Source organism: Lonchura striata, chromosome 1 (genome assembly GCF_050655825.1).
Source record: "Lonchura striata isolate lonStrDom1 chromosome 1, ASM5065582v1, whole genome shotgun sequence".
NCBI classification, from domain to species: domain Eukaryota; kingdom Metazoa; phylum Chordata; class Aves; order Passeriformes; family Estrildidae; genus Lonchura; species Lonchura striata.
This window is the reverse complement of record NC_140703.1, coordinates 88,618,125-88,643,480: the sequence shown is the minus strand read 5'-3', so window position 1 is coordinate 88,643,480 and position 25,356 is coordinate 88,618,125. Positions and strand designations below refer to the sequence as shown.

At 42.3% G+C, this 25,356-nt stretch overlaps 1 protein-coding gene across 6 annotated transcripts in view; it reads left to right on the top strand.

Moving 5' to 3' along the window:
• Nucleotides 1–301: 301 nt before the first annotated feature.
• Nucleotides 302–25,356, top strand: part of AFF3 (ALF transcription elongation factor 3) — a 325,295-nt gene continuing 300,240 nt past the window's right edge. For 3 of the 6 annotated variants that reach the window (XM_085557434.1, XM_085557444.1, XM_021538600.3), the window contains exon 1: nt 305–613. In XM_085557434.1, coding sequence (XP_085413560.1) covers nt 561–613 — 53 coding nt within the window. In that variant the 5' untranslated portion in view covers nt 305–560. Of the gene's footprint in view, nt 614–25,356 lie in introns of all 6 variants that reach the window. The other 3 variants (XM_085557459.1, XM_085557464.1, XM_085557452.1) reach the window with 3 other exon arrangements.

Below are 25,356 nucleotides of genomic sequence, written 5' to 3'. Positions count from 1 at the left end.
CGGGGTGTTGTGGGCCACCCCAGGGTACCTGGCCAGGAGGAGGAGGAAGAGGGGGAAAAAACCCACCCCAAACCCAACTTCGGCGGGCCAAACCCCCCACCCGGGCGCAAGTTGCCAGCACTCCCCCTGCCCGGCGGGCTGTGCCGCCCCCCCGCGCCGGGCGGGCGCTGCGCGGACGCGGGCGCTGCGTGCGCGGGGCGGGCGCCGCCTCGGCCGCGCTCCCGGCGGCGGGCGGGCGGGCGGGAGGGAGGAGGAGCGGGGCGGGAGCGGAGCGCGGCGGCGGCGGCGGCCGAGCCGAGCCCAGCCGAGCCCAGCCGCGCCGCGCCGCTCGCACACGAGCGGCGGCACCGTGTGCTTTCTTCTGGGGGCAGGGTGCTTGCTTCTTTCCTAGGGGGAAGCGGAGGAAGGGGGCTGTGGGGTCCGTCCCCTCCCGCGCGTGTGCGGAGAGCGGCCGGCGGCGGCGCCGGGGGTGCTCCGCGCCCTCGCCCTGCCCGCGGTGCAGTTACGATGCGCCCCGGACGCCGTGTGGTTGCAGCGCGGCGGCGCTGACATCGCTCACCATGGACAGCTTCGACTTAGCTCTCCTTCAGGAGTGGGACCTCGACTCTCTATGGTGAGTGGTGCCTCTGCTCCCCCCGGGCGCGGGGACACAGGGGCTGCGGGGGATGTGCGGTAACTGGAGGGGGCGCGATAACTGGGGCATGTGCAATAATTTGGAGTGAGTGTGCACTTACCTGGAGAGATGCAGTAAATTTGGGGTGCAGCAATAGTGGGCGTGCAATAAGGGGGGTGCATTGGCCCGAGGGTACAATAACTGGGGCAGCGGGTGTATTAGCAGTGTCTCCTCTGTCACTTGCTCTCCAAGCATCGCTGGCTTGGCAGGGGCAGAGGGACGACTGCCCCCATCCCCTGACTTCCAGGGTGGGTCTGGGAGATGAGTGTGGTGTTTGGCTGGAGGGGTCACCTGCACTCGTCCCTCCGCCCCCCCCTCCCCCCCCACCACTGTCACCCTCTTCCCCTCAATAATACCTTGTGCCCACCCACCTCTGGTACCTCGAGTTGGACTCATCCCCCATCTTTTCTGCACACCCCTTTCACCCCCCACCCCCACCTTCGCTCCTCAACTCCCTCCCGGGCTGTCTTTATTGCACCCCCCGCGCTGCATGCCCTTGACCTCCCCCTGCACACCCCCGTCCCTGCCCGCCACGGCGGCGGGTGCGGGGCTGCCAGGGAGGAGGGGAAACAATTTCTAGAAATGTCATTAGCGGCTGGAGGTGGGAAGCGCTGCCCTCCCCCCTGCACCACCCTCCCCAAGCTGCTGCCTCTGCCAAGTCCCGGAGTTTGCTGCGGGAGTCACGCTGCCCCCGGGCGGCCGCCGCTCCCCGCCGCCGGCCCCGGGGCGGCGGGCCCCCGTCGGGTCCAGCGGAGGTCCGCGGCGTGGGGAGGAAGCGCTCCGCTCCCCGCTGGAGCCCCCGGGGTGCGGGGAAGCGCCGGGACCCGCGGGGCGATGCCGCGGTGGGAGCCCGCGGTGGGACGCGAGTGCGGTGCCGCGGAGCCGGCGCGGGCAGCCGCGCTGCCTTCCCCCGCGGGCCGGGCCGGGCCGAGCCGAGCCGGGCCGGGCCGGGCCGGGCGGGTGCGCTCCAAGCGGGCGCGCTCCGCGGAGCAGCGGCGGCACTGCGCGCCCGCCCGCCGGCTCTGGAGTGCGGGGAGCTGGGGTTTCTTTTGCCGGGAATCACATACCGGTGTGCATTTTGTTTAAAACCGTGTTAGGTGAGCTATGGCTTCTGTCAGTAGGGTGCGCGTTCGACAGCGCCGGCTTATCTCCTCGGTGGCAGGTGTAGCGAAAGAAGCTGGACCAGCGAGTCCCGTTAGTTGAGCTGCCTCTCGCAAAAGACTTCAGGATGATGAGAACAGCTTGCGCGGAATAATGTGGGTGCTCATAAATGCATACATTGATAACATTGAGCCCAATAAAACTTTTACATTGCTATGGGAACTTTAAAGAGCGTGGATAATACAAAATTAGTTATTACCCCATAAAAGTTTTTAATTATAGTGTTTCTCTCTGTGACACAAGTTAAGGTTATGTCCTCGTTTCAATTATAAATACCGATATTCAGTTTATATCCAAACCATAACATTTATCTCTGGCCTGATTTTAAGTTTACAGTCCATATGTATGGCTTTACAATTAAATTACGTGTTTTTTTCTATTAAACAAAAGTGGCAGAAATAATGCTTTTACACATTTGAGTGCTGTTCCCTTTCTCCTTGAATAAAGACATACATTGGGTCTATTTTCTTTTTCAGCAAAAGTGGGCTGTCCATTACTCTGTTCTCTGAGCAGGCTATTTGAGTTAATAATGATTTGAAAAACTAACAACGTAACTCTGGGACATTAGGGATCTAGGCTGTGTCTGGCCATTGCTTCTTCTCATAACCTTTTAAGCACACTTCTTGACTGCTCTGGAGCCACTTTCAAATGACTGTGGTTGCCACAAGACTCCTGTATGGGTCCAAAAAGACATCAACTCTTTTCCAGCTAAATTACTGTCTTAAAAATATCTGTATTTGCGTTTCTTGCAATCTTGTGGTTTCATAGCTCTTGTTACTTGTTTTCCTCTACAGCTGTTGCAGTTTAGAAGGTGAGTTCATCAGAAGGACTCCAAAAAGCACATTAGAAATCATTGCATAGTGGCAGGCCTGCATTCACTGCTAAACTTACCCCTTTGTAGGGGTTGAACTGCACAAATACGCAGAGCAGTGCCTAGTGAGGGGGGCAGGGGGGTTGCTGTCGTGTTTCTGAGTCCTTTTTGGGGCACTAAGTTTTGCCATCAGCTTTAGCTTGGAGTATCAGATCATGGGCTGAAAGTTTATCACGAAGCAGCTGTTTGACAAGTGGTTTGGAATAGTAAGTTTTGAAAAGTCGAGCAAACAGTAATAAATAAAAGCTTACTTTGGCTTAGTGAAAGCTTCCAAAGCCTGTTGTGAAGGTCAGCAGTGCCCTGGGGCCCTGGGTCATTCTCCCATTTGCAGGCAGGGTGGATGTTGCATGCTGCCCTCCTGCCATCCTGCCTGCTTGCCACGGGGCAAGTTATGGACATTCTCAAGAAATCTGGTGTGAATTCTGTACTTAACTGGCTAAAACAAAGCTTTTGAACTTGGTGATGTTCAGCTATGAAGACTTATGAGAATGTCTTCAAAGTTGTGCAGTTGTTGCCAAAAAGGGAAATAAAATACACTACATAGATAGAAAGTACTTCATGGCAAAGAGCAACACTTAAAGAGACTTAATTTTCTCTGCAACAAGAATGAATGTTGTCCTTTATTATTTTGAATGTGGCCATAATGGCAATTTGTGCACTTAATTTATGACTGAAAATCCACTTTTTGAAGTATTTGGTGAACATTTTGCTTAGAAGTGCAGTAATTAAATATTAATGTGTTGTTCTAAAGTGTTGTTTTCTTTTTTAAATTTTCTTAATTTATTTGAGATGTTTTTGGAAAAATCAAAAGGTGTTTCCAAATGAACAGAGGCATGCTAACCAATTTTAATAGATTGTTGCTATTATACTATTAATGAATTTTGTTTCCAATTAATACATGCTATGTCTTTTGCTTTGCTGTAACACAGAAAATGTAATGATATATCATGTAGTGACTATAAGACAGTATTTAGCTAGTAAACTCTAATGGTAGAATATTGTAAGCTATTTTCTACTAAACAGTAGTTTTCCCAGATTGTATGGATGCCAATAGCGCTTCTGCTTTCCAGAAAACTACTATAATTCAAATAGTGAAAGCTGAGCACAAACTCAAAAGGAATTTTAAGAAAACATACCAATCTGTGGCATAAACAAAACTTGTGCCAATTTGGGAAGCTTTTTTTGGAACATTTTAGGGTGATCAGCCCAACTTAACTCAAGGTGTTGTTAGTGCTGACCAACAGAGTAATCTGTTATATGTTATCAACAGACTTCAAACCACAGCCCTGACTCCTGTTCTTCTTTCTCTATGCATTTATTTGTGTGCTACATGTGTAGTTTTACTTGTCCAGTGTCAAGGATGTGGATTCTCCAGTGTGTTACAGGTTTGCATTTGTTTACAGTGGACAAAAAGAGATGGAAAATCACAGATGGAGGTGTTTTATACGCCTGTTGTACATCAGTAAACATACTATACATGATGGAAAGCAGCAAATGAACAGACCAAAGGACCTAATCAGAGTGCCCAGACTAGTTCTGCATTACAGGCATTTGTTTTGTTATTTGCTTTATTTAACAAATCAAGATCAAAATTCAGCCAGGTCCTTAACTCTGTGCTTAGGTTTAGGCACAGCAATAGTGAAGACCAGTCAGTAAAGGCTCTCCTCAAAAGCTGATGTAAGATACATGCACAGGCAGAGTTGTTCCCCACTCATTAAAAGCAATTAGCAGATGTATTAAAGCACTTACTGTGTTGTACCAACCAAGAAAATAATTTTGAATGTAAGATGTTTGTTAGCCACAAACAAAACAGTGTTTGTTTAGGTAAAAGAAGCTGAGTATGTAATTTGTTTATTTGGTAGTTACCTGATACTTCTGTGCATTTTGAGTTAACATTAGTTTTGTAGGGGTTGGATAGTCCTGTAAAAAATGTATGGCTGTATAGCTTCCAAGCTAAGATCAATATCAGATGCCACAGTATAAGATGGCCCAGTGTGTTTTACAGACCTTGTACTGAATTATTAGTTCATTTGCTATCTTTGGGTCTGTTCCTGCTCCATTTGAAGTCAATGAGCGTTTTGTTTGGAAGTTGCTATTAACAAAAAGTGGTCAGACATCCAGCAGTCTTATAAATGAACCTTTTGTAACTTCTTGATTCCAGGTTGCTTGGCTTTTAGTCTCTACATTTTATATTTGAGTAAGGCAAGATTTTTTTTTTCTTATGTTGCATGTTGTTTACCAGAGACAGTTTTAGAAAGCTAATTCTACACATACTTCTTCAGTCAAAGTAGGAGATCACAATGTTTACTTTCAGATAACTGTAAGCAGCTACTTTGGGGTGAGAGGGGTCACTCTCTCAGTATGGTAACAGGCTGGACCAGCTTGACCTTTTTACAGAAAATGCTCAGCAATTATACCTCCCTCTCAAAAAAAAAAAAAAAAAAAAAAAAGTGTCCTCTTTTATCTCACATCTCCTTTACAACTCTACTCCAGCCTGTGTCTTGGACTTTACCCCTTATTTTTTTCTTTTTACCTCTTACCCCTTTTCAACCATTAATGCTTGAAATCATCTTTGGCTTTTTATTTCTCTCTGTGTGGTGTTTCCTATTGTCCCTTCCTCCCAGTGTCAACGCACAGTTACCACCTGTCCCTCACTGAGATCCCATCTAAAAATTTTCTCTTTCTGTGATGATTATAAGTTGTAAGAAAACAATAGACAAGTAATAACTATAGATTGTTCCCTTCTCCTGCTTTCACAGCATGTTCTCTCTTCTTGATGCTTGTTTTTTAGGCTGGAAGCCCTTTGGGTCAGGAACTGCTTTTATTGTTTGAACTTTTTTTTCTTTCAGCACTGAACAAATTGTATGTGCTAAAACATTATAAATAATAAGAAGAGCAAGCTTTTCATGGTCAAAGTACTTTATAAACATTGGCTGAATAATAATATTTTAAAAACATGTCTGCTGTGATGTGTGAGTGTTCATTTGCTGGATGTAATATACCACATCCTCTTCATTTGAATCTCCACTGAGTCCAGAGGATTTGCTAGTTTACATCAGATGAGAATCTGGACTATTATCTCTAATTCACAGTACTTAATATTTTTTTTTAAGAATAATTAGTTTTTAAGCTTGTGATTTGAATTTGTCTAATAAGTAAAATTCTGTTACACCAATAGGACAATGGATGTGCTTTCATTTGTCTCCCTGAGGACTGTTTGAGTACCTGTGCCCAATTGTGTGATGCAAGAGATGAACAACCCTTTAAGTTCATTCTGACACTCAGACGTGTAGATTTGTTCTCCTCTGGGGATGTATTCATCAGAAGTTGAGGCAAAACCCTTACTCTAGGTTATTGGAGAAGGGTTCAGAAGAGTGCATGAGATGCATGCAGCAGTTCTCATTCTTTGTGAATATTTTGAGGAAAATACCAGGTTTCTTAAAACTAGTTGACAAGAAGCATGGGCCATTAAAAAGCAGCATTCCAAAGAATACTGGCTGTGGGAACATCTTGTCATCCATATATTAGAAATAATTTCATACTCAACTCCATGACACTGTCATTAAGGAAGCAACTGTTTAATTACAGGGGTTTCTAACTTCATAAAACAAATTAATCCATTTGCTTCATATTTATGACTAGGAAATGACAAATCATGAATAAAAAGAGAGATATGTTACAGTCAGGTTATTACTTTTTTAATAATAGGAGTGATAGAGTAAAAGCTGTAGAAATGAAGAGAAATTGGCATCACATACAGGTAAAAATCAGGGAGGTTATATTCTGTGTGACATGTTGTCTCATCAGACAGACTGATCAGGTTGTTACTGTGAAGTGGCCCTGTCAAAAAATGAGATTTCAAAAGGATGGCATTTTCTAGGAAACCCATGGAAACTTTCTGTGTATATGGTTGGTTAGCTGTAAGGCTGATTCCAGGGGAAAACCATAAGTTCTTAGGGAAAAACTGGAAGTAGGAAAAGGGAAAGCTGCGATCAAACTTCCTTGGTTTTGAACAGAATTAGCTCTTCATAAACCCTGCCCTGCTGGCAGTGGGACTCCCCATTTTGGTACTGCTGCTGAGGACTGGATTCACTGTCTGACTGCTCCCAGGGGGGACACTGGTCCCTGCTCTGGCCAAATCCATTGGAGTCACTTAATTGCCAGTAGGGCAACTAAGAGTAGGACTACTCTTCTGTCTCTTAAAAATCAGTATTAAGACATTGGTTATACTTGCTGGTTCTGCCTAAGGCCCCAGGAGAGCAAATAATGGATACTTACAGTTGAATACTCAGGTAATACTGTGCATAATTTCTGAATAAATTGTGGGTAACTACAAATTTGTACTTAGGAGAAAGAGTGAATGAACTGTAGTGACAGTTAAATGAACATAATGACAATTATTAATATTCTGTGCTAAACGTTTTCTGTATCTTTTCAAAGGTAAAAATGCATAACTTGTGTTCCTCTCTTACAACTTGATAGCAAAACTTTCCTAGTACCTTAAGCAAACAAAAATAGTGTTAGTGACTTAGGAGGACTGCATTTTGTCCTCTTAGGGAGATTTAAACCCGAATGCATGTACCAAGGAGCTGGATACAAATGTATCTTGGGAAATATGACAGTAGGAATGCAATTTAAACTTAGCCTCAGAGACCCTTTATGTATTTCTTAAAAAATAAATTAGTTCCAATGCAGCAGTGGTGGTCTCAGCAGGAAGGAAACACTTAAAATTATGCAGAAGGGACCAGAAATCTTTGCTAAGAAGCTTTTTGTTGCTATGTTTTGTTTCTTAATAAAGATGATCCACAACTGTAAGTACTTAAAACTAAAAACAAGAGGGTTGTATCTGACAAAGCTCCACAACTTCTTAATGTAACCCAGTCTTTCTGTGTGGTTGTTTGCACATGTTCTTGAGCAGAGAAAGAGTCCTTTGTGGCTCACCCTGGTTTGACTACATGGCAGGAGTGTACAATCAGAGGATGAAGGTTGTGTCTTCTTACAGTGAGCATGTTTTGATTGCTTTGAGCTGCAATCATTTCTTTCTGCACATATCACTTTTGAAATATATTAGGGAGAAACTCATGGCTTCCCTGGCTCGTGCATTGCCATGATGGTGCAGTCTAGGTGCCAGGTATTATGATGACCTGTGGTGGTAAGAAAAATGCAAATATGACAGATGGATCAGAAGGAAAAAGGTTTGTTGATATGCATTTGCAGAGTTCAGATTCAAAAGCCATTTCAGCAGTAGTCTCTCCAACCATGCATTTCCCTGTTTTTCTCCTTGCCTTCTTTGTTTTGGTCACTGTGAAGGTTTTGGGGAGCCTGTTCTCAGGCATTGATGTTGGCAGGTGTCCTAAATCTTCTCTGGGGGGATGTTACCTTTTGTTCTGCTGATGCTAAATGGTGTCTACATCCTAGTGATGCACCAAGAGAAAATTGATTCCTTCTGTCATTGACCACTTGTGATTGACCAGAAGGGTTCATCTCTCAGGTCTGTCAATTTCCTGAGAGAGTGATGTAAATAATGTCTCATTTGCTTTAGAACAGCAACTGCAATAGATGGTTGTACCTTAGCCTAGAAAAAATTAACAGACTGAGCTGACAGAGACTCTGGAGAAGATAATTACATTGATATGCATCCAATAGAGCACACTTTTTAATATTTTTTGTTTCTGACATAGGGAGGGAACTTGTCATGTCATCAACTGTTTTTAAAGGACAAAGTAACAATAAAAGCTAAGCATGCATTTCTTCATTTGTGTTTGGCAAAGAGAGTGTAACATTTTCTCCAGGATGATGACCTTGAATTAACTAAATGTCACTAGTTTAAAGAGTAAATTAATGTCACAATGTGCTTTATTTGTGGGTAGGCTTGAAGACTGTCAGGAATTTCTTAATACAAAAGGTGTTTTTGTGCTAGTCCATTTGCCAAGGCTCCCCACAAGGAAACCACCATGATCCTGACTTGCCTGAATTTGTGTCACCACATTGCCTTGTACACCAGCATGTTTGCAGCTCGTGGAGCTCAGCCTTTCAAAGTGTATCATGGAATCACAGAATGGTTTGTGTTGGGAGGGACCTTAGAGACCACTTAATGCCAACCCTGCTGCCTTGGACAGGGACACTTTCCACCAGACCAGGTTGCTCAGAGCCCCATCCAACCTGGCCTTGAACACTTCCAGGATAGGGCACCCACAGCTTCTCTGGGCAGCCTGTTTCAGTGTCTCAGCAGTGTCTTTACCCTCACAGTAAATAATATCTTCCTAATATCTAATCTAAACCTGCCCTCTTTCGGTTTGAAGCTATTCCTCCTTGTCCTGTCACTACATGTCCTTGTAATAAGACTCTCCCCAGCTTTCCTGTCGGCCTGCTTTAGGTCCTGGAAGGTGCTAAAAAGTCTTCCCCAAGACTTCTTGTTTCCTTTTTCTAAGGAGTGAATCCCATTCACAACCCAGTCTCTCTCTAATGTGAAAAGGGAAAGGAGTATAGTTGGGTTTGGGTCTGGTTTTTGGTAGCTGCCAGTGTCTATGAAAATCTGTTCCAAACCCATAGCATCGGTAACAAAAATATACGTATTGCCAATATCTGTGGTAATGTATACCTGTTAATGTATCCCTGGCCATTTAGTGCAGATGATTCTGCAACATCTGAGGTAAAATAGTGTTGAGATAACCCCAAAAAAGGAAAGCACAGATAAATGCTTTTGATGCTGGAGCTGAACCAGCTTTTGTAGATCCAAGCAAACTATCTCTTTATGGCATTCTTCAAGGCTTCACACTTCACAAGACCTTGCCAACTTGGGTGTGTGGCTGTGTGAACATGATTACATAGCAAGTGGTATAAATGCAACCCTTTTTTTTTTTGTTGATCTTAGAAGTATATAAGTAGCAGTATCTTGAACTAATTACAGCTGATGTAAAGCACATTTAAGGAAACCCATTAGCAAAGAATTAAAACTAGAGTAGATTAGCTATTCTTTAATGGCCTTAACTGTAGATCTTTTGATGCCTTGGTAACTTTTCTAACACTCATTGCTCATCTGTCTTTATTCAATGACTGAGAAGCTTCTTTCAAGTCACAGTGTGGTTTTAATGTGAATAATTTGCTGTTTTCTGCTGAAAAAATGATTACCTGGAAAGGTAAATTCTATGGAGTTCTGTACTGTCTTTGTTGTTGAGATTTAAAGCATTTTGCTGCTCAATGTGTCTGTATAATAGAATGAGCAATCCTTAATATGCTTCCTAGGAGTTATTAATTATTTACTTTCTTGAAATACAGATCATAGACAATTTTACATTACTTCCCTTCATACAGACTTTCTTGACTCTCTTTTTATTTTTGTATGCTTTGCAAATGCCTATAAATTCATTTTCACTGAAAGGGGAAATAAGTAATTTAGATGATTGCAGCTGTTTCATAATTAATTAATTTCAATTTAAAATAATCAAGTAGTGCCCATCCATTGTTCTGTGTACTTTTCCGAGGCATTAAGATTCACAATGTCAAAATAAGTTCCAGATGGCAGTGCATACTTTATAATATGAGAAAAAATAATCTAGTTTTGTCAAAAACCTGAAGATTCCTGCCCTGATCTAAAAAGGAAGTATTATGTTTAAGCATATTTTTCAGGCTTTGAGCCATTGCTTTAGGAATTACTTGAAAGTCCCAATTTGAAAAGTTTTATAGGGTAGTAACTTACAAACAGAACTATAGAGTAAGAAGAATATATATGGCTATATATTAATTTGTTTCCTCAAATATTCCTGGCATCTGTTAAAATGTAACAAGTAATAAGGCTTAGCACATTTCCCCCTTTTTTGCACTCTTCTGTGATAAAGAGAAATATTTGCAATTATAAATCATCTCTTTTCGAATAATCAATAAATATCACATTCTCCTGATAAAATATTCATGGTAAAATGAAATAAAAAAATTGAGGGGAAGGAAAAATAGTGGAAATGGTGTGCTGAGAAAGTTGGTATGTTCTTGTACTTTAATATGTGCTAGGGTTAATGGAAGAACTTTAAGGTGGCAGTTTGCAATAGGAATAAAAAATATTTTCTGAACTTGAAAGACTCTTATGTAAGAGGTTTACATTATGTAAATGTTAGTGTTATTGGCAATAGCCCATTATAAAGGAAAACTTCATATTCAGAAAGGCATTTGCAAATAATGGCATAGATGCAGCAATCTCTACTCCTCACTTGGACAACTTTCTCTTTGAAGTCAATGGAAGTTTTGCCTGAATAAGGTGGAAGAAATTAGCCCATTCATTATTATCTGAATTACATCAAGAGCTGACTGCTAAACAATAAAATCATGATTCATAACGTAACAGCTTCACTTAATTCTTTTGTAGTCTTAATATATCTCATTATATGGTACTTCTGTTCTTTCCTCTCTGTGCAGTATTCAAATTAATAACAAGCACCTTTACATAACTGATGGTTCGACATGTTTTGCTGCCTTAGCAAGATCAAAGGATTTTATATACCCTTTTTGGATAGATATTAAGAATAGGGTGATCAATCTCTTCAGTAACCATTAAGCACATTGTAAATATCTCAAGGTACCCAATTAGACACAAGTGGTTTGCCAGATGCTGAGAGCATCACCAGTTGTCAGGAGATCCCCAAATCTGTGGGACAGTCCAGAATTTATTAGGGATTAGTGGTGGTTTGAGTTGTCACTCCACTGATTTGTGGTCATTCAGCTGTGCCCTTCCATAAGCAGCCTGCATGATATGTGGAGATAAGGTTCAGGTGACAGGCATTTTGTCTTGCCCCCCAGGCACCTTTGGGTGGGTTGGGGGCAGGGATGGATGGACACTGGTGTTTCAGTTCCTCTCTTGTGACCAGAGAGGAATGCGAGTCATAGTAAGTGAAATAGCAAAATTAGAAGGGCATAAGAGAAGCAGACTGAAGAGAACAGCTCAAGAAAAGGGACCCCCAAAAGGCTTTATTAGGAAGCTGGAGTTAACCCATTAACCCCTCTCCAGGAAGCCATCTGCAGCCTTCTGGGTTTAAGAATTCTTTTTATCTAGAGATGTAATTGACACAAGATGTGTAACAGCTGCAAGATGTCAGGTTTGTCAAAGTAACTAGAAAAATTAGTTCTACGACACACACAGAGCAAAGTAATGTATAGCTAAAAAAAGGAAAATGAATAAATTATCATAAAGGTTAAAAAGAAGAAGAAAAACAGTTGAATAATGAAAGTTGCAGTTAATTCTGGAGCATTGATGATTTGAAATTAAGTTACAATGAAAGTTTCCAAGAAGAGCCAACATTCTAACTATTTACCCCAATAGAAATAATAGTGAAACTCCTTATGTTCCCATTATAGCCAAACTTTACTGAGGGCCTGGAATGGTCAATGTTCTGCACTGAATCCAGAGTAGGGTGGCTGCTGTGTCATTTTACCCTTCTGCCTGTTGCTGTTGTTATTCAGCATTACCACTGCACTTTGCATCTTCATAGGGACCCAGATTTGCTGTAACAAGAGCTGCTGAGACTTGGGACAAAAATCCAGTCATGGTACTAAAAACTTCATAGACAAAGTGAAAAATTGAGGAAAATTATGGATAAAAGGCAAAACTGGTCAGAAAGGAAAGACTGGACTATTTTAATAATCTGAATAAACAGCAATTGCAGCAAACCACCAGCCTGACAGTGCTGCCAAATCCATGAGTGTGAGCATGATGGGAAAACGGAGAACTTTCTTTTTAAGAACCTCCAAAGGAACAATGAAAAGATTTGGGCATGTTTATGAGGACTCCTCCCAAGTATGAGTGACAGCACAAGAATACCCTGAGGGGGATTAGCTGGAAACTTGGAGAGCCTTAATGGGTCAAGAGAAGACTAGAAAGCCTTATTGTAATAATTTTTGGTAATGACTTTTCATAATGCTGGCGACAGGCCACAGAGGGCCTTCATGGTGAGGAAAGTGGGAACCAGTGAAGGGCTGTAAAGAAAAGAGGCTCATAGTCAAAGCACCCTGCCTGGGAAATGCTGTTGGCTGTGGCATCTCAGTTGGAGATGGCTCTCATTTGTGAAATCCAGTTGTGCAAACTAAGGCATTTGCAGCAGCAGAAAAATGCCCTTGCCCAACAAAGTCACAAAGTCGGATGGGTCTCAGTAACACATTATAATTTAGAGCTCCTATAATCCCAATGTGTTAAAGGTCTGATACTGTAATGCTGATAACTATTGAGTGTTCTGTAAGGCACTTCAGCACCTCATTAGACTACATGTGTTACCAATGGGAACTAATTAAATATACCTATTACAGTACTACTATGGAGTACTGCTACAGTACTGCTGCTTTGGATCAGACTGAGTCTTGGAACATTGACCTGGATGCCCATCAGATACACCTAGTTCCCACTTTCCAGAATTACTTGGAAATATAGTAAAACCTTAAAGAAAATGGAAAGCCTTAAAGAAAATGGAATTCTGATTTTTTGAACAAATATGTAGCTCGAGTGTTTTTCCTTTGCTCAACTCACATTCATGTGCCAAAACAACTAATAAAATTTCAGACTTGCTTATATTGTAATTTGGTTGGCAGAAGAAAAGTCATCTATTAAAGCTGAAGTCATCATAACTCGTTAGGTGCTAATGTATCTGCTGTGCGGTAGAAAAGCTCTGTTGAAATGCTGCTAGTTTGCCCTCATCCACTCACAGTTATCTCTTGAGGATTGGGAAGTATAAACAAGTTTTCTAGGAATATGTGCTAAGAGTATGCTGATGTAGCTGCATTTACTTTATCCCAGAATTCTGTCTCTCTCTTCAGGCAAGCATGGAACCAAAGCGAATGCAGAAGTTTGGGAATGGTTCCTGTATTTCCTTCTAGGAAGTCTCAGGGGAATAGGTGATTGTGTGTGCTCACAGATGTCCTGGGTATATGCAGTAAATCCAACATTTTCTGAGCATGCTTCTGGCCTTGCTGCACCTGGTAATAAACCCTGGCAATAAATCAGGTGATCTGCACATGCATAATAAATCCAATGCACCTGAATGCCAGAATACAGGATGCACATGCTGTGCACAAACTGGCGGCTTTCCAGGTCTTCTGGATGTCAGGTTTCCACTGTGACAGGCTTGCCTGGGAGTTCTGGCAAAACTGCTGACATTCTCTTTTTATTTCAGCATTTCCAGGGCACGTCCAGGGGGAGGGGGACATATGGGGGCTGCTAAAGCTTGAGCATCATTTTTAAGTGTGCCTGTACTCATTCGAGCCATGATACAAGCCTGAAAATATAAACAACCCCATACCTGTAAAGGTGCTCTTTCTGTCAACTTAGGCATTTTAAAAAAATAATACCCCAATTTCTTTAAACTTCGAATCTATTCTCCAATTTCTTTACATTAATTTTGTGTGTATCAGGTGAATGTTCTTACAGCTTCAAGGCATCATCATCTTGAGTACCCTCTCAGCATGCCTTAAAATATTTATTTTTGTAGGAGAACTTTAATTCAAGAGCTGTCAGTGTGTGAGGACCTGTGAGGACCTTCCTGAGGGCCATGGAGGTCAGAGCATCCCAAGCAGGGAAAGACTGGAGCCTCTAGTCATGCACTTTGATTGTGTATTGTTCTGTCACCTTGGAGGATGCTCAAAAGCAGACAACTTCAAGATGGGTCATGGGTTGTTCCCTGCCCTGTAGGCCAACTGACTTGGCACAAAATACCTTCACATGCTGGAAAGTAATAGAATTACAGACTCATAGAGTGGTTTGAGTCAGAAGTGACTTTAAAGATCATCTGGTTCCAACTTCCCTGCCAGGACAGGGGTGCCATTCACAAGACCCCATTGCTCAGAGCCCCATCCAACCCGATCTTGAATGCTTGCAGGGATGGAGCGTCTACAGCTTCTCTGGGCAACCTGTTCCAGTGCTTCACTACCCTCTGGCTAAAGAATTTCTTCCTAGCATCTAATTTAAACACACCTTCTTTCAGTTTAAAACCACTGTCCCTTGTCCTGTCACCATCTGCCTCTCCCTCATTTTTAAAAGCCCCCTTTAGGTACTTGGTGAGGTCTCCTTGGAGCCTTCTCTTTCCCATGGTAAACAACTCCAGCTCTCTCAACTTGTCTTTTTAGGAGAGGATCTCTGATCATCTCTGTGGCCCTCCTTCAGGCCTTCTCTAAGAGGTAAATGTCTTGTGTGGAGGACTCCAGATCTCTATGCAGTATTCTGAGTGGGATTTCATGACAGCAGAGTAGAGGTGGAGGATTGCCTCCCCTGACCTGCTGGCCACTCACCTTTTGATGCAGCTGAGGATTCCATTGGCCTTCTGGGCTGTGAGTACACACCCCTGTCTCATGTTCAGCTTTTCATCTGCCAGAACCTCCCAAGTTCTCAGCAGGGCAGCTCTCAGTGACTTCTCCCCATCCACTCATATCTAGGATATACCCAGGTGCAGCACCTTGAACTTGGATTTGTTGAACATCATGAGGTTTGGGTGTGTCCACTTCTCAAGATTTTCCAGGTGCCTCTACATGGCATCCTGTCTTCTGTTGTGTCACCTACCCCACTCAGCTTCATGCCATCTGCAAACTTGCTGTTATGTGGGACCATATCAAAGATTTTACAGAAATCTAGATAGATTAAATTTGTCATTTTCGTGCCAACCATTGCCATAACTCCCTCATAGAAGGCCATAAATAGTAAATAGGACCAACTAAGTTTTACATTAGTAAGATAAAAAAAGGTAGCCACGTGCAGCTTATTTATTGAAAATGCTTCCTTACCACTTGGTTATTGGAAACCCTAAGTATATACACTAGGGTTTGATTTTATTTTGGTCTGAGTGATGGAGGTAATGAGCCCCATTGAGAAATGGCAGCAGAGAATCATAACGGTGACCAGACTGGCACTTCCTTCATCCCCACTTCTGCATTCATTTGGGAAATGAGGGAAAGGACCTCAGTGCTATGAGAGTTGGTGACTGATTTTTTTAAAAATAAAAGCATCTTCTTCTTTATGTTATCTAGTAAATGATCCTTCTTTACCATGATATGGGCTGCATAGAAATGAAGCAGGGGACTTTACTGGACTGTATGTCACTGCAGTTGTGTTTAAATAAGGAGTATATTCAGGGCAAAGATGCTGACTTGATTTCAATAAACCAGAAAGCATGTAAAATACTACTAGACCCTATTGACTTACAGTGCTGTATCTCCTTTGGACTTTCTCATGGTGGTTTGCTGCGCCGATTTAGGGCAATGCCTTTAAGCTAATTAGAAATTCTGAGCAAAGTTGGAGGGAATTTGTGTTTTTCTTCATCTGGGTGACATACTTATCAAGTCAGCTACCCCCAGTCTGATACAGGCTGCCAACAGACCTGTCACAGCAATGGAGAGGGATTGTGGTGGAGAGAGAAAGTATAATGAAAGTCACATCTACCAATTAAACACCTACATTTCCTACATTTCCTTTAGACTCCAAACAATGGACGTCTTTCCTTTTGCAAAAGAGATTTCTCAAATCAAAGCAACTCATAGAAGAAATATAAATTAGGAAGGAAGCTCTGAGCAGATCTTTAATGAGTCTCTGGCACAATGACACAGTGAGGTGTGACACATTCATGAATATGATGTAATTGAAAAGATTTAGGTTTGCAAAGGTTTGCTCAGCAATCAGGCAAAAGTAATGCAGCCAAATATGAGACATGTTCAGGTCAAGTTTCTGGTACCTTAATATCAGTCTTATGGATAGGAAAAGAGTACACTTGATGCTTTTCTTAGTCTGTGATACATAGTTTTAAGACCAGAAAAATAGCATAGGTTATATTTTTACTCAAGTGAACAGAAACTGACCTTCTTATAATAATGACAAGACATAGAAGAAGATCTTTGAAAATAACTGTGGACTAGTTAAGCAGAGGATGAGGTAGAGCCTGGGCATGACACATTCAGCAATACTGTAGATATAGAGGTAGGAGCAGGAGCTTGAAGAAGAAAATTGGAAGAAAATCTCTGGTATAAAAATTTAATTGCAAGGACACAGAAGAGCAGAAAAGATACTTCAGGGAAAGGGTGTAAAAATTAACACAATTATCATACAATTGATATGGACCATATAAATTGAAAGATAGTGGAAAAGTATACTGGGTGATGATAAAAACAAATTGCACTATTGTTATAAACAGTGGGCTTGTATTTACCTGAGGTAATGTTGTGTGATACTTGCCATCAGGTGCACTGAACATCACATCTGCAGAGCTGTAAAAGTTCTGCTGTGTTCATAGAGAAAAACATCTGAGTTGATCAGCTTTGTCCATGGTTGTTTTTCTTCATGAGAAGAAAGTAACTATTTTGGGCTGAGCATCATGCAAGTACATCTATGCTGCTTCTAAAACAAAGCTATAGGTCTGCCTGGTGCTATATGTGAAATCCCTCCTCTGATCTCTGTTAGCTTGAGGATCTCTGCCCTGCTGTGCTGTGTACATGTGCCCAAAGCTTCCCAGAGGAAGTGAGCCAGAAGAATCCTCTCTCTGTGAGCATGAGCACCTTATAGGCTTAAAAAGAGAGAGGTTAGCCAGGCTTATTTGTGAGACTGTTTCCTAAGCATGATAGAATGTCAGCAGATTGGTTGTTGTACAGTATTTCGTACAGTGATGCATCCATCTAAACCTGCAGTCTGTAATCTAAGATGTGTGATTACTGAGAAATTCAGTCAGTTCAGGCAAGAGACATTCCTTATGAGGAGAATGGGCTAAAGGAGCACAGAAGAACCTTAGGTCTTCAGTGGAAATCAAAACTAGGCTGTTCTGGAAGGTCAAAGTACAGGAGTAATCCACAGAGGGTGCTTGTTAGCAGGCTGGAGACATACCTATGTTGGAAGCTGAATGCAGGACTAACCATATACTAGTGCCCTATTTATCCAAACCACTAAAAATCACTTTGATTTTATCTGTCATTTAATGTGCCTAGCAATTGCAACATCAGCTAGAAATTCCTCTGGCTTATTTGGAGACTGGATTTTGATTTTTTTCACTGAACCAGGCAGAGCAAGTTTATGCCAGGAGATTAATTTAGCTGATGATGTGCCACTGAAGCAGACCCTTACTTGAGTTTTACCACTTTTAGGGAAGGTGCCACATAGTGGTTTATGTGCACAGTCTTGCCAGAATTAACATAGCAAACCCCATGACCCAGAAAAACCCCATGACTCCCATACAACTGCACTGGGCACCCAAGATGATGTTTTCTGGCAGAAGAATATTTAGATTTAGCTCCAACTTTGCTACTTCACATACCTAGAAGCAATTTGGGGATTATCAGACTCATTAACCTGGTGCATGAGGGCATGGAGAAGTCCAAGATACGCTATGGCCACGTGCTGTCTGTGCTGCTTGCATGTCACACATTGTTGAGTCTTTGGGGTGATACCACCCAGGGGCATCAGGACTCCCCTTTTCCAGCTGAATGTTTCATCCACTTTACTCCTGGCCTCATGCTCCCTCTCTTCCCAGATCAGGCTCCAGGGAATGTGCTGAAGGGCTTTGAAGGTCTTCCAGAGGTAGCCTTTGACCTAGTAAGTAGCACATATTCCTTGAGACTGAATCTCTGGATGTGAAATTCATGCTAGAGAGATACTTGGATCTGGACTTCCCATTTTATTATGCTGCTGCTTTAACCACTGGAGCCTTAGCAAAACAGAGTGTTTAGCTGTGTCCTTTGGTTTTCTTTTCAAAGAGAGGTATGCCCCCCTTGTCTGACCTAAATACCCAAGAGGGCACATAGGTGACACTCAAGCTGTGAGTTCTGCTTCCACTGGGAAGTCTAATCACAGCAAAACCTGAAAGTTCTCTTTGACATTTTCTTTTGGCCAGCATAAGATTTGCTTCCTAATGTAGCCTCTGGATGTTAAGAACTGGCTCTTTGATGCTGGCTTCTCCCCATTTTCCCTATGGGGAGCTTTGGCACCCAGTGAAGCACACTGAGTTGCATTTTGAGAGTTGGGTGCCAAACTCTGCATGCAGCTGTGCAGCTCATCCCTGTACCGAAGTAGCTTAGAAAAAGGTTTAGATTTTAATGTCATTACATTTATTAAGTTTATTGTTATCCCACCAGATTAACTGAAGCCAGCTGCTTCTCTCTGGCAAGAGGTAGTAAATATTATTTCAGAAGAGATGGGAACATTTGTCCTATCTTTCAATTTTTCAGTTTGCCTGGAAAATATATCCTTTTTTTTTTTTTTTTTTTTTTTTTTTTTTTTTTTTTTTTGTTAATGCTAAAATGGTCTAAAAAGACAGAAGATAATTCTAATCTAATCTATTTAGAGTATTTCTGGAGAGCCCATTACTGGTGTCTGAGTGACAAATGAAGGTCTGGATTGCACCTGCCAGGTATGTGCCATGGGAAAAGGCATGTGCAGTACATAAGGGTAAAGACATGCCTGTCCTCATGCTCTCATGCAGGATTTATCCTCTATCCAGCATTTTCTTGTGAGACATATTATAATTCCCAGTAGACAGCAGGTCAGATTTCTGAAAGAATATCAGTAACTATGGCCATACCTATATATGAGCAAGCAAAATACATGAGGATTTAAACTGAATAGCCTGCTCTACAGTCTGCAGGATGCTGGCATTGATATGTGGAAAATTACACACATACAAGCAGTTATTTAACTGAATTTACATGTATAGATTTAAAATATAGCTAATGTAATGCCTGTACCAAATTCTGGGAGTTTAAGAGTGAGAAGTACTACTATAAGGTAGAACAGTCAAAATGAGCAGCTTCTATCCAAATTTTGATGATAGCCTCTACCTGTAATTGGCAGCTTCTCTCATGCTCAGCCTGGTGCAGACACAAACATGATGCACAGATTTCAGCATTAGCAGCAGCAGAAAATTTCCCTCCAGAAAGAAAATGGGACAAATAAGCATCCTGTTCTGTTCCTGTCAGCAGGAACATTTCTATCTGTTCCTGCTGCAGTTGCTCACTCCTTAGGGCCACTGACACCAAACAACCCGGAGCAAACAGTACGAGATTTCACACCTCAGGCTTCAGCTGTGCCTTTGCAACACTTCTGGGCTCTCTTAGGGAAGTCACTGGCTGGTCCAACATTCTGCTTCCTGTCTCAGTCTTCTACATGAGCTGCATTGACCACAAAGGATTAGGACCAAAGCTAGGACTGGGTTGTGCTGGTCAGCTATGGCCATAGGAGAAAGGATGATGCGCTGTACAGGGATGTGACAGTGGGAAATGAGAGTTGCTTGGGGTGAGGCTGCACATAACTGGCTCTGAGAGGCTGGCAACTTGCCCTCCTTAAGGGAGATGCTGACAGCTTCTCAGAGCTGCTTCTCAGAGCAGCTCCTCTCCTGCTGTCCCTGACCATGCAGGAATGCCATGGCAGCAGAAATGGGTTTATTCAGGGGAATGAGAAAGAGAAAAGACTCCCCACGCCCTTCAGGATGCTGGTAAGCATCACTCATCTGACAACCAGAGAAAACAGGGGAGATAAGGGGACTTCAGATTTCACACCTCATCTCTATTCTGCAGGCTTGAGAGGGGGAAGAGAGGATGGCTGCCTGCAGAAGGTTGGTTGCTTCTCATGTCCCTCAGCTATTTGGTTCCAGCAAAAATGAGTTTCATTCATGAGGATGATGGGAGCTCAGTGGAGGGTCTTGCCCATTGCTGCTGTGCTGCAGTGGGACCCTTGCCTCCCACCCCCAATATTCGGTATTTTCTCATCAGTGAAGCATGTAGGAAGCTGGGCAGCAGCAGAGCTTTGTGTCAGAGGGCTTCTTAGTTGGAGCAATCTTTATTTGCTGGCTGTGTCTGGCCTCTCCCAGTGCAAAGAAAAACAGGGAATCTGGCTGTTAGCATGTATCCTCCCTAGACCTCAGCCTGCACTCAGGGATGTGGGTTATTTCTGGAACTGGGTACAGTGCAACATGTATACATTAGCAAAATCAAGTCCTTATGCTGTTCAGGAAAATTTGGCTCGGAACTGAATAGCTAAAAAAGCTATCTGTCTGAGCTGCTTAGAATACTGCACAGCTTCTGCCAGCTGAATAAAACCAATAGCATTTCTATGAACAGAAAGCTTTTGACAACAACCTTTGAATTATGAGTGGCAAGAACCATTTGCTTCATTTTTAACTTCTAACCCATGATGTATAGCATAGCCCTCATTTGAGGATAAGAGGTTACTATCTTATTGACTTGGCTTTAAATTGCATTTCATTGTATTAAAGAGCATCTATCTTTTTTTTTTTCTTTTTTTTTTTTTTTTTATTGAGTGAGATATACTGTAATGTATTACATATTTGATTTCCGTTTGGCTGTAAGGCTAAACTTCCAGAAACATTCAGACTCAAAGCTAAGATGGTATTTAGTGGAAAACATCCCAGAAAATTAAGATTATACAATTACCTTATTGGTAGTTTGATTTTAATATAGTTTTGTTGATAGCTACCTTTGTACTTAAGGATTGCAAATTAATTAGACATACTGCTTCATCTACTCAGGAGGCAGGAGAAGAGCTGAGCTAATAGCTATGGGAGTGCTGTACCAATTTGAGACTGAGGCTAAAATGACATGATAGAGGGAGAGGTTAGTCCTCTCCCAAGGATGTCACTCCTGGTCACATTTTAATGTGAATTTATTAGACTGAAAGAGGTTAAAGAGGTAATTCTGGAAAGAAGAGAGAAATTTCTAACATAAAATGGAACTCATCAATAGTCCTGGTGTCTATGGGGAGTTGTCAGATTCCATAATATTAACCATGTAATTAACAGGATATATAAAGTGATGTGCTTTCAAATAATTTATATTTCAGATGCCTATCGATGTGCTAATAATACCTCTATTTTTTCTTTCAGTCTCTTGAAATCTCTGCATTCCTTTTTTTTCCCCCCTCTCATCTGTACAAAACCCTTTGCATCTATCAGAGAGATCTAACTAGTGCTTATTCCCAAGGGTGACTTAATGGACAAAGTATAGATAAATCCACATGACAAATCCACTTTACAATATGGCACAGCTGGCATTCCCTGCTCAAGTTCAGCTCACAAATAAACTTGTAGGGGAACTGCATTGATGCAGAGTGCAGGGCAGTGCTTATTGCCTCACTCTGTCCTGGAAATGACCTCTCATAGGCATGGTGGTGACACACCAAGTTTTGCATCTCGCTTTCAGACAAACTGGGGTGCAAGGGGTCATTTACGCTGTGCTTTGCAAGTGGCTGTGTGCTTTTGTTGCTCTTCAAAACCTTATTTTTGTTTTTAGTGATTGGGCTTTGAATACCAGAAGGGTATTGACTGACAGTTGCTAGAAGTCAGCAGTTATTATTATTATTATTATTATTATTATTATTATTATTATTGGTATTGGTATTATTATTAATCTAGATAGGAAAAGAAAAAGCTTCCCTGAGCAGTGGAATAAAAGCAACGCTATAGTTTTGTGTCCTGTCATGCAGGTGCCCCACTGCATAAACTCGTTGCCAGTGATGGCATCTTCCCTTGTGCTCCTCTCTGGTGACATGGGGAGGGAACAGGTCTGGGGCAGTTTCAGGGATGTGTTTGGACTCAGCAGGGCTCATGGGTTGATGGACAACTGGCTGCCATCAGCTGGTATGGATAAGGACCAAGTTATCAGCACTGTTAATAACTAAATTTCTGCTGATTTCAGTAGGACTTCTTGGAAACTTCTGTCAGATTTGGCCGAAACCAACTAGCAGGTTCAAAAGAACAGCTGTCTAGATGCTTTGCTTTCTAAGGAAACCCTGTTGACCATGCAATACGTGTCAAATTGTGAAACAAACATGGGTTTGGAAAATAAATCTTCCTTTTAAATATAGTTTCAAAACCATATTTATCATTAGATGAAGGAAAAACGTTCAGGTTGAATATCTGGCACTGAGCCCAAAATACAAACTCGCAGGAAATTTCCTTATGGGGTAATTTAGGTCTTTCAGGAAAAATGGTGTGTAGGAGGCACCTGGAGTCTGTGAAGTCACTGTCCATATGCTGGACCTAGTGCAGCATCTTGAACCGGAAGAATCCTGATCTCTGGTGTTTTCAGCTAAAATGATGAAAAAGCTACAGAAAGCTGAAGGGAAAAGAAGAGTGGAACCTGGACTTGATTCTGACGCAGGCCACCTTTCCCAAAGCATACTGAGCAGCACATGGAGAGCCGGGCTAAAGTCTGTACCCTCAAACCCTGCATGTCTGTCTGTCACATCCTGGGCTTGCAAGATCACTGGATTGGTGGGCAGTCTAATGATTACCTTTTGCTCTGACTGAAAATGAAATGCCTGGTCTAGTTACAGGATGTGGGCCTGAACATAGACCCATGTGAGAACATATGTTCACACAGAGTAGCTGAAGGGTGTCAAGCTAGTTTTCCCTGCTATATATAAGCAACATACGGGAAAAATTCCATTTCCACACTCATTTATACTAGAAATATTTTTCTCTTATATCCATAATACTTATAACTGATCAACATAATGTAATGGCATTCTAGACATATTCTAGTGACTGCATGTGTTTCTATAAAGTGTTGTCAAAGAGCAAGATTGTATATTTACATTTGAGGCATATCAGAAATTGAAGCATTTTCTTCTCCTATGCCCTGGCCATACTATTGTAACAGTTCAGTCTTACAACCACTTCCAGCAACTGAACAATAAAACATTTCCAGTCACCCTGCAAGTTCATTTTATAGTAATTTAAAACTGCCTGTTACAACCAATAACTGGGTGCTGGAAACGAGTGCAGCAGTTATAAAGTCCTGGCATATGACTTCTTATGGAAAGCAGTGGTTTTATCACAGCCGTGAACACACAAGTGACCCAAGGCATAAAATTACTGCTCAAAAAAAAGAGATCTTATCTCCAGAAAATGCTCAGATACCTACTTATGACAATTACAACAATGATGATTTCACATCTGTTAGGCAGACAGTTTTAATCTGTAAAAGGTTAAGTATTTGACAGTTACTTGTTCTTACATACAGATTAGCTGCTTGAAGGTTTAACCTTTAGATGTACTTAAGCAACTACTCTTTAAAATTTATTGTGTAAAACCACCCAAATAAAAACTGTCTCATCACTTGTAACTCAGAAATACAGGATGTTTCTTAGGTTCAAGATATTTTCACCTTCCTTCTTACCAAATTGTTTAGCTGACTTTGCTTCTTCCTTTGTGCCTGAAAATATTTGTAAGCAAGGCTGCTTTAATTTGAACAGGCATCACTTCATAATTAAAGGATAAAAGAAGGATTTTGTGATTAAATGTGTGGAATCAGTTATTTTGACTCAGTAAAGAAGGCTGCTGAGGAACATGATTATTCCTTCACATCACATTGTCCTGAAAAGTTGGGCTGGGTAGGGGGAGAGGGAAAGAGGGAATGAATCTTTATGTGGCCTTTGCACTACCTAGGAGTGGAGGCAGAGGAATTATTTATGTAGTAGCAGACACATTTCCAGATTTCTGTAGGCTTTTATTGATATTTCCTAAGCATCATAAAACATGAGATGTTTAAAACCTCTTGCATTGTTATAAATTAAATTAAGAATTATCATATGGAACTCAGATTTTCTTTTCATTTACACGGCTAGAGTGAGTCAGTGGGAAAAGCTTTCTCATTCACAGTAACAAAGCTGCCCAGTTCTCATTTTTCCTTTAATAGGTGTATCAGACTATCAGTGCCCATATGTGTTGGGTGAGCATTCCATATGGGCAGCAGCTATGGTGGGCATGCTGCTCATGGACTGGAAGGAAGCCTCAGCACACACACTGGGCAGCAAACGTGTTCCTTTCCTCTCCTCTCCTCTCTCTCTCCTCTCCTCTCCTCTCCTCTCCTCTCCTCTCCTCTCCTCTCCTCTCCTCTCCTCTCCTCTCCTCTCCTCTCCTCTCCTCTCCTCTCCTCTCCTCTCCTCTCCTCTCCTCTCCTCTCCTCTCCTCTCCTCTCCTCTCCTCTCCTCTCCTCTCCTCTCCTCTCCTCTCCTCTCCTCTCCTCTCCTCTCCTCTCCTCTCCTCTCCTCTCCTCTCCTCTCCTCTCCTCTCCTCTCCTCTCCTCTCCTCTCCTCTCCTCTCCTCTCCTCTCCTCTCCTCTCCTCTCCTCTCCTCTCCTCTCCTCTCCTCTCCTCTCCTCTCCTCTCCTCTCCTCTCCTCTCCTCTCCTCTCCTCTCCTCTCCTCTCCTCTCCTCTCCTCTCCTCTCCTCTCCTCTCCTCTCCTCTCCTCTCCTCTCCTCTCCTCTCCTCTCCTCTCCCCTCCTCTCCTCTCCCCTCCCCTCCCCTCCCCTCCCCTCCCCTCCCCTCCCCTCTCCTCTCCTCTCCTCTCCTCTCCTCTCCTCTCCTCTCCTCTCCTCTCCTCTCCTCTCCTCTCCTCTCCTCTCCTCTCCTCTCCTCTCCTCTCCTCTCCTCTCCTCTCCTCTCCTCTCCTCTCCTCTCCTCTCCTCTAAATTAGAATATTTAAACTCTGCAATAAAAAGGAGTTAATAAAATCACCTTTGAAGTTGAAAATATGATTGAGGGTAATGAGCTGTTTTTTCTTCAGGTGTTTGAATAATAGGAATGTTTTTAAAAGAAAATTGATCTGTCATTTTTTAAAGGCCAAGAAACACACAGAAATATGTCTTCTTTTCCTGTTTTCTCCATATATTTTAATGCATATTTAGTAACCT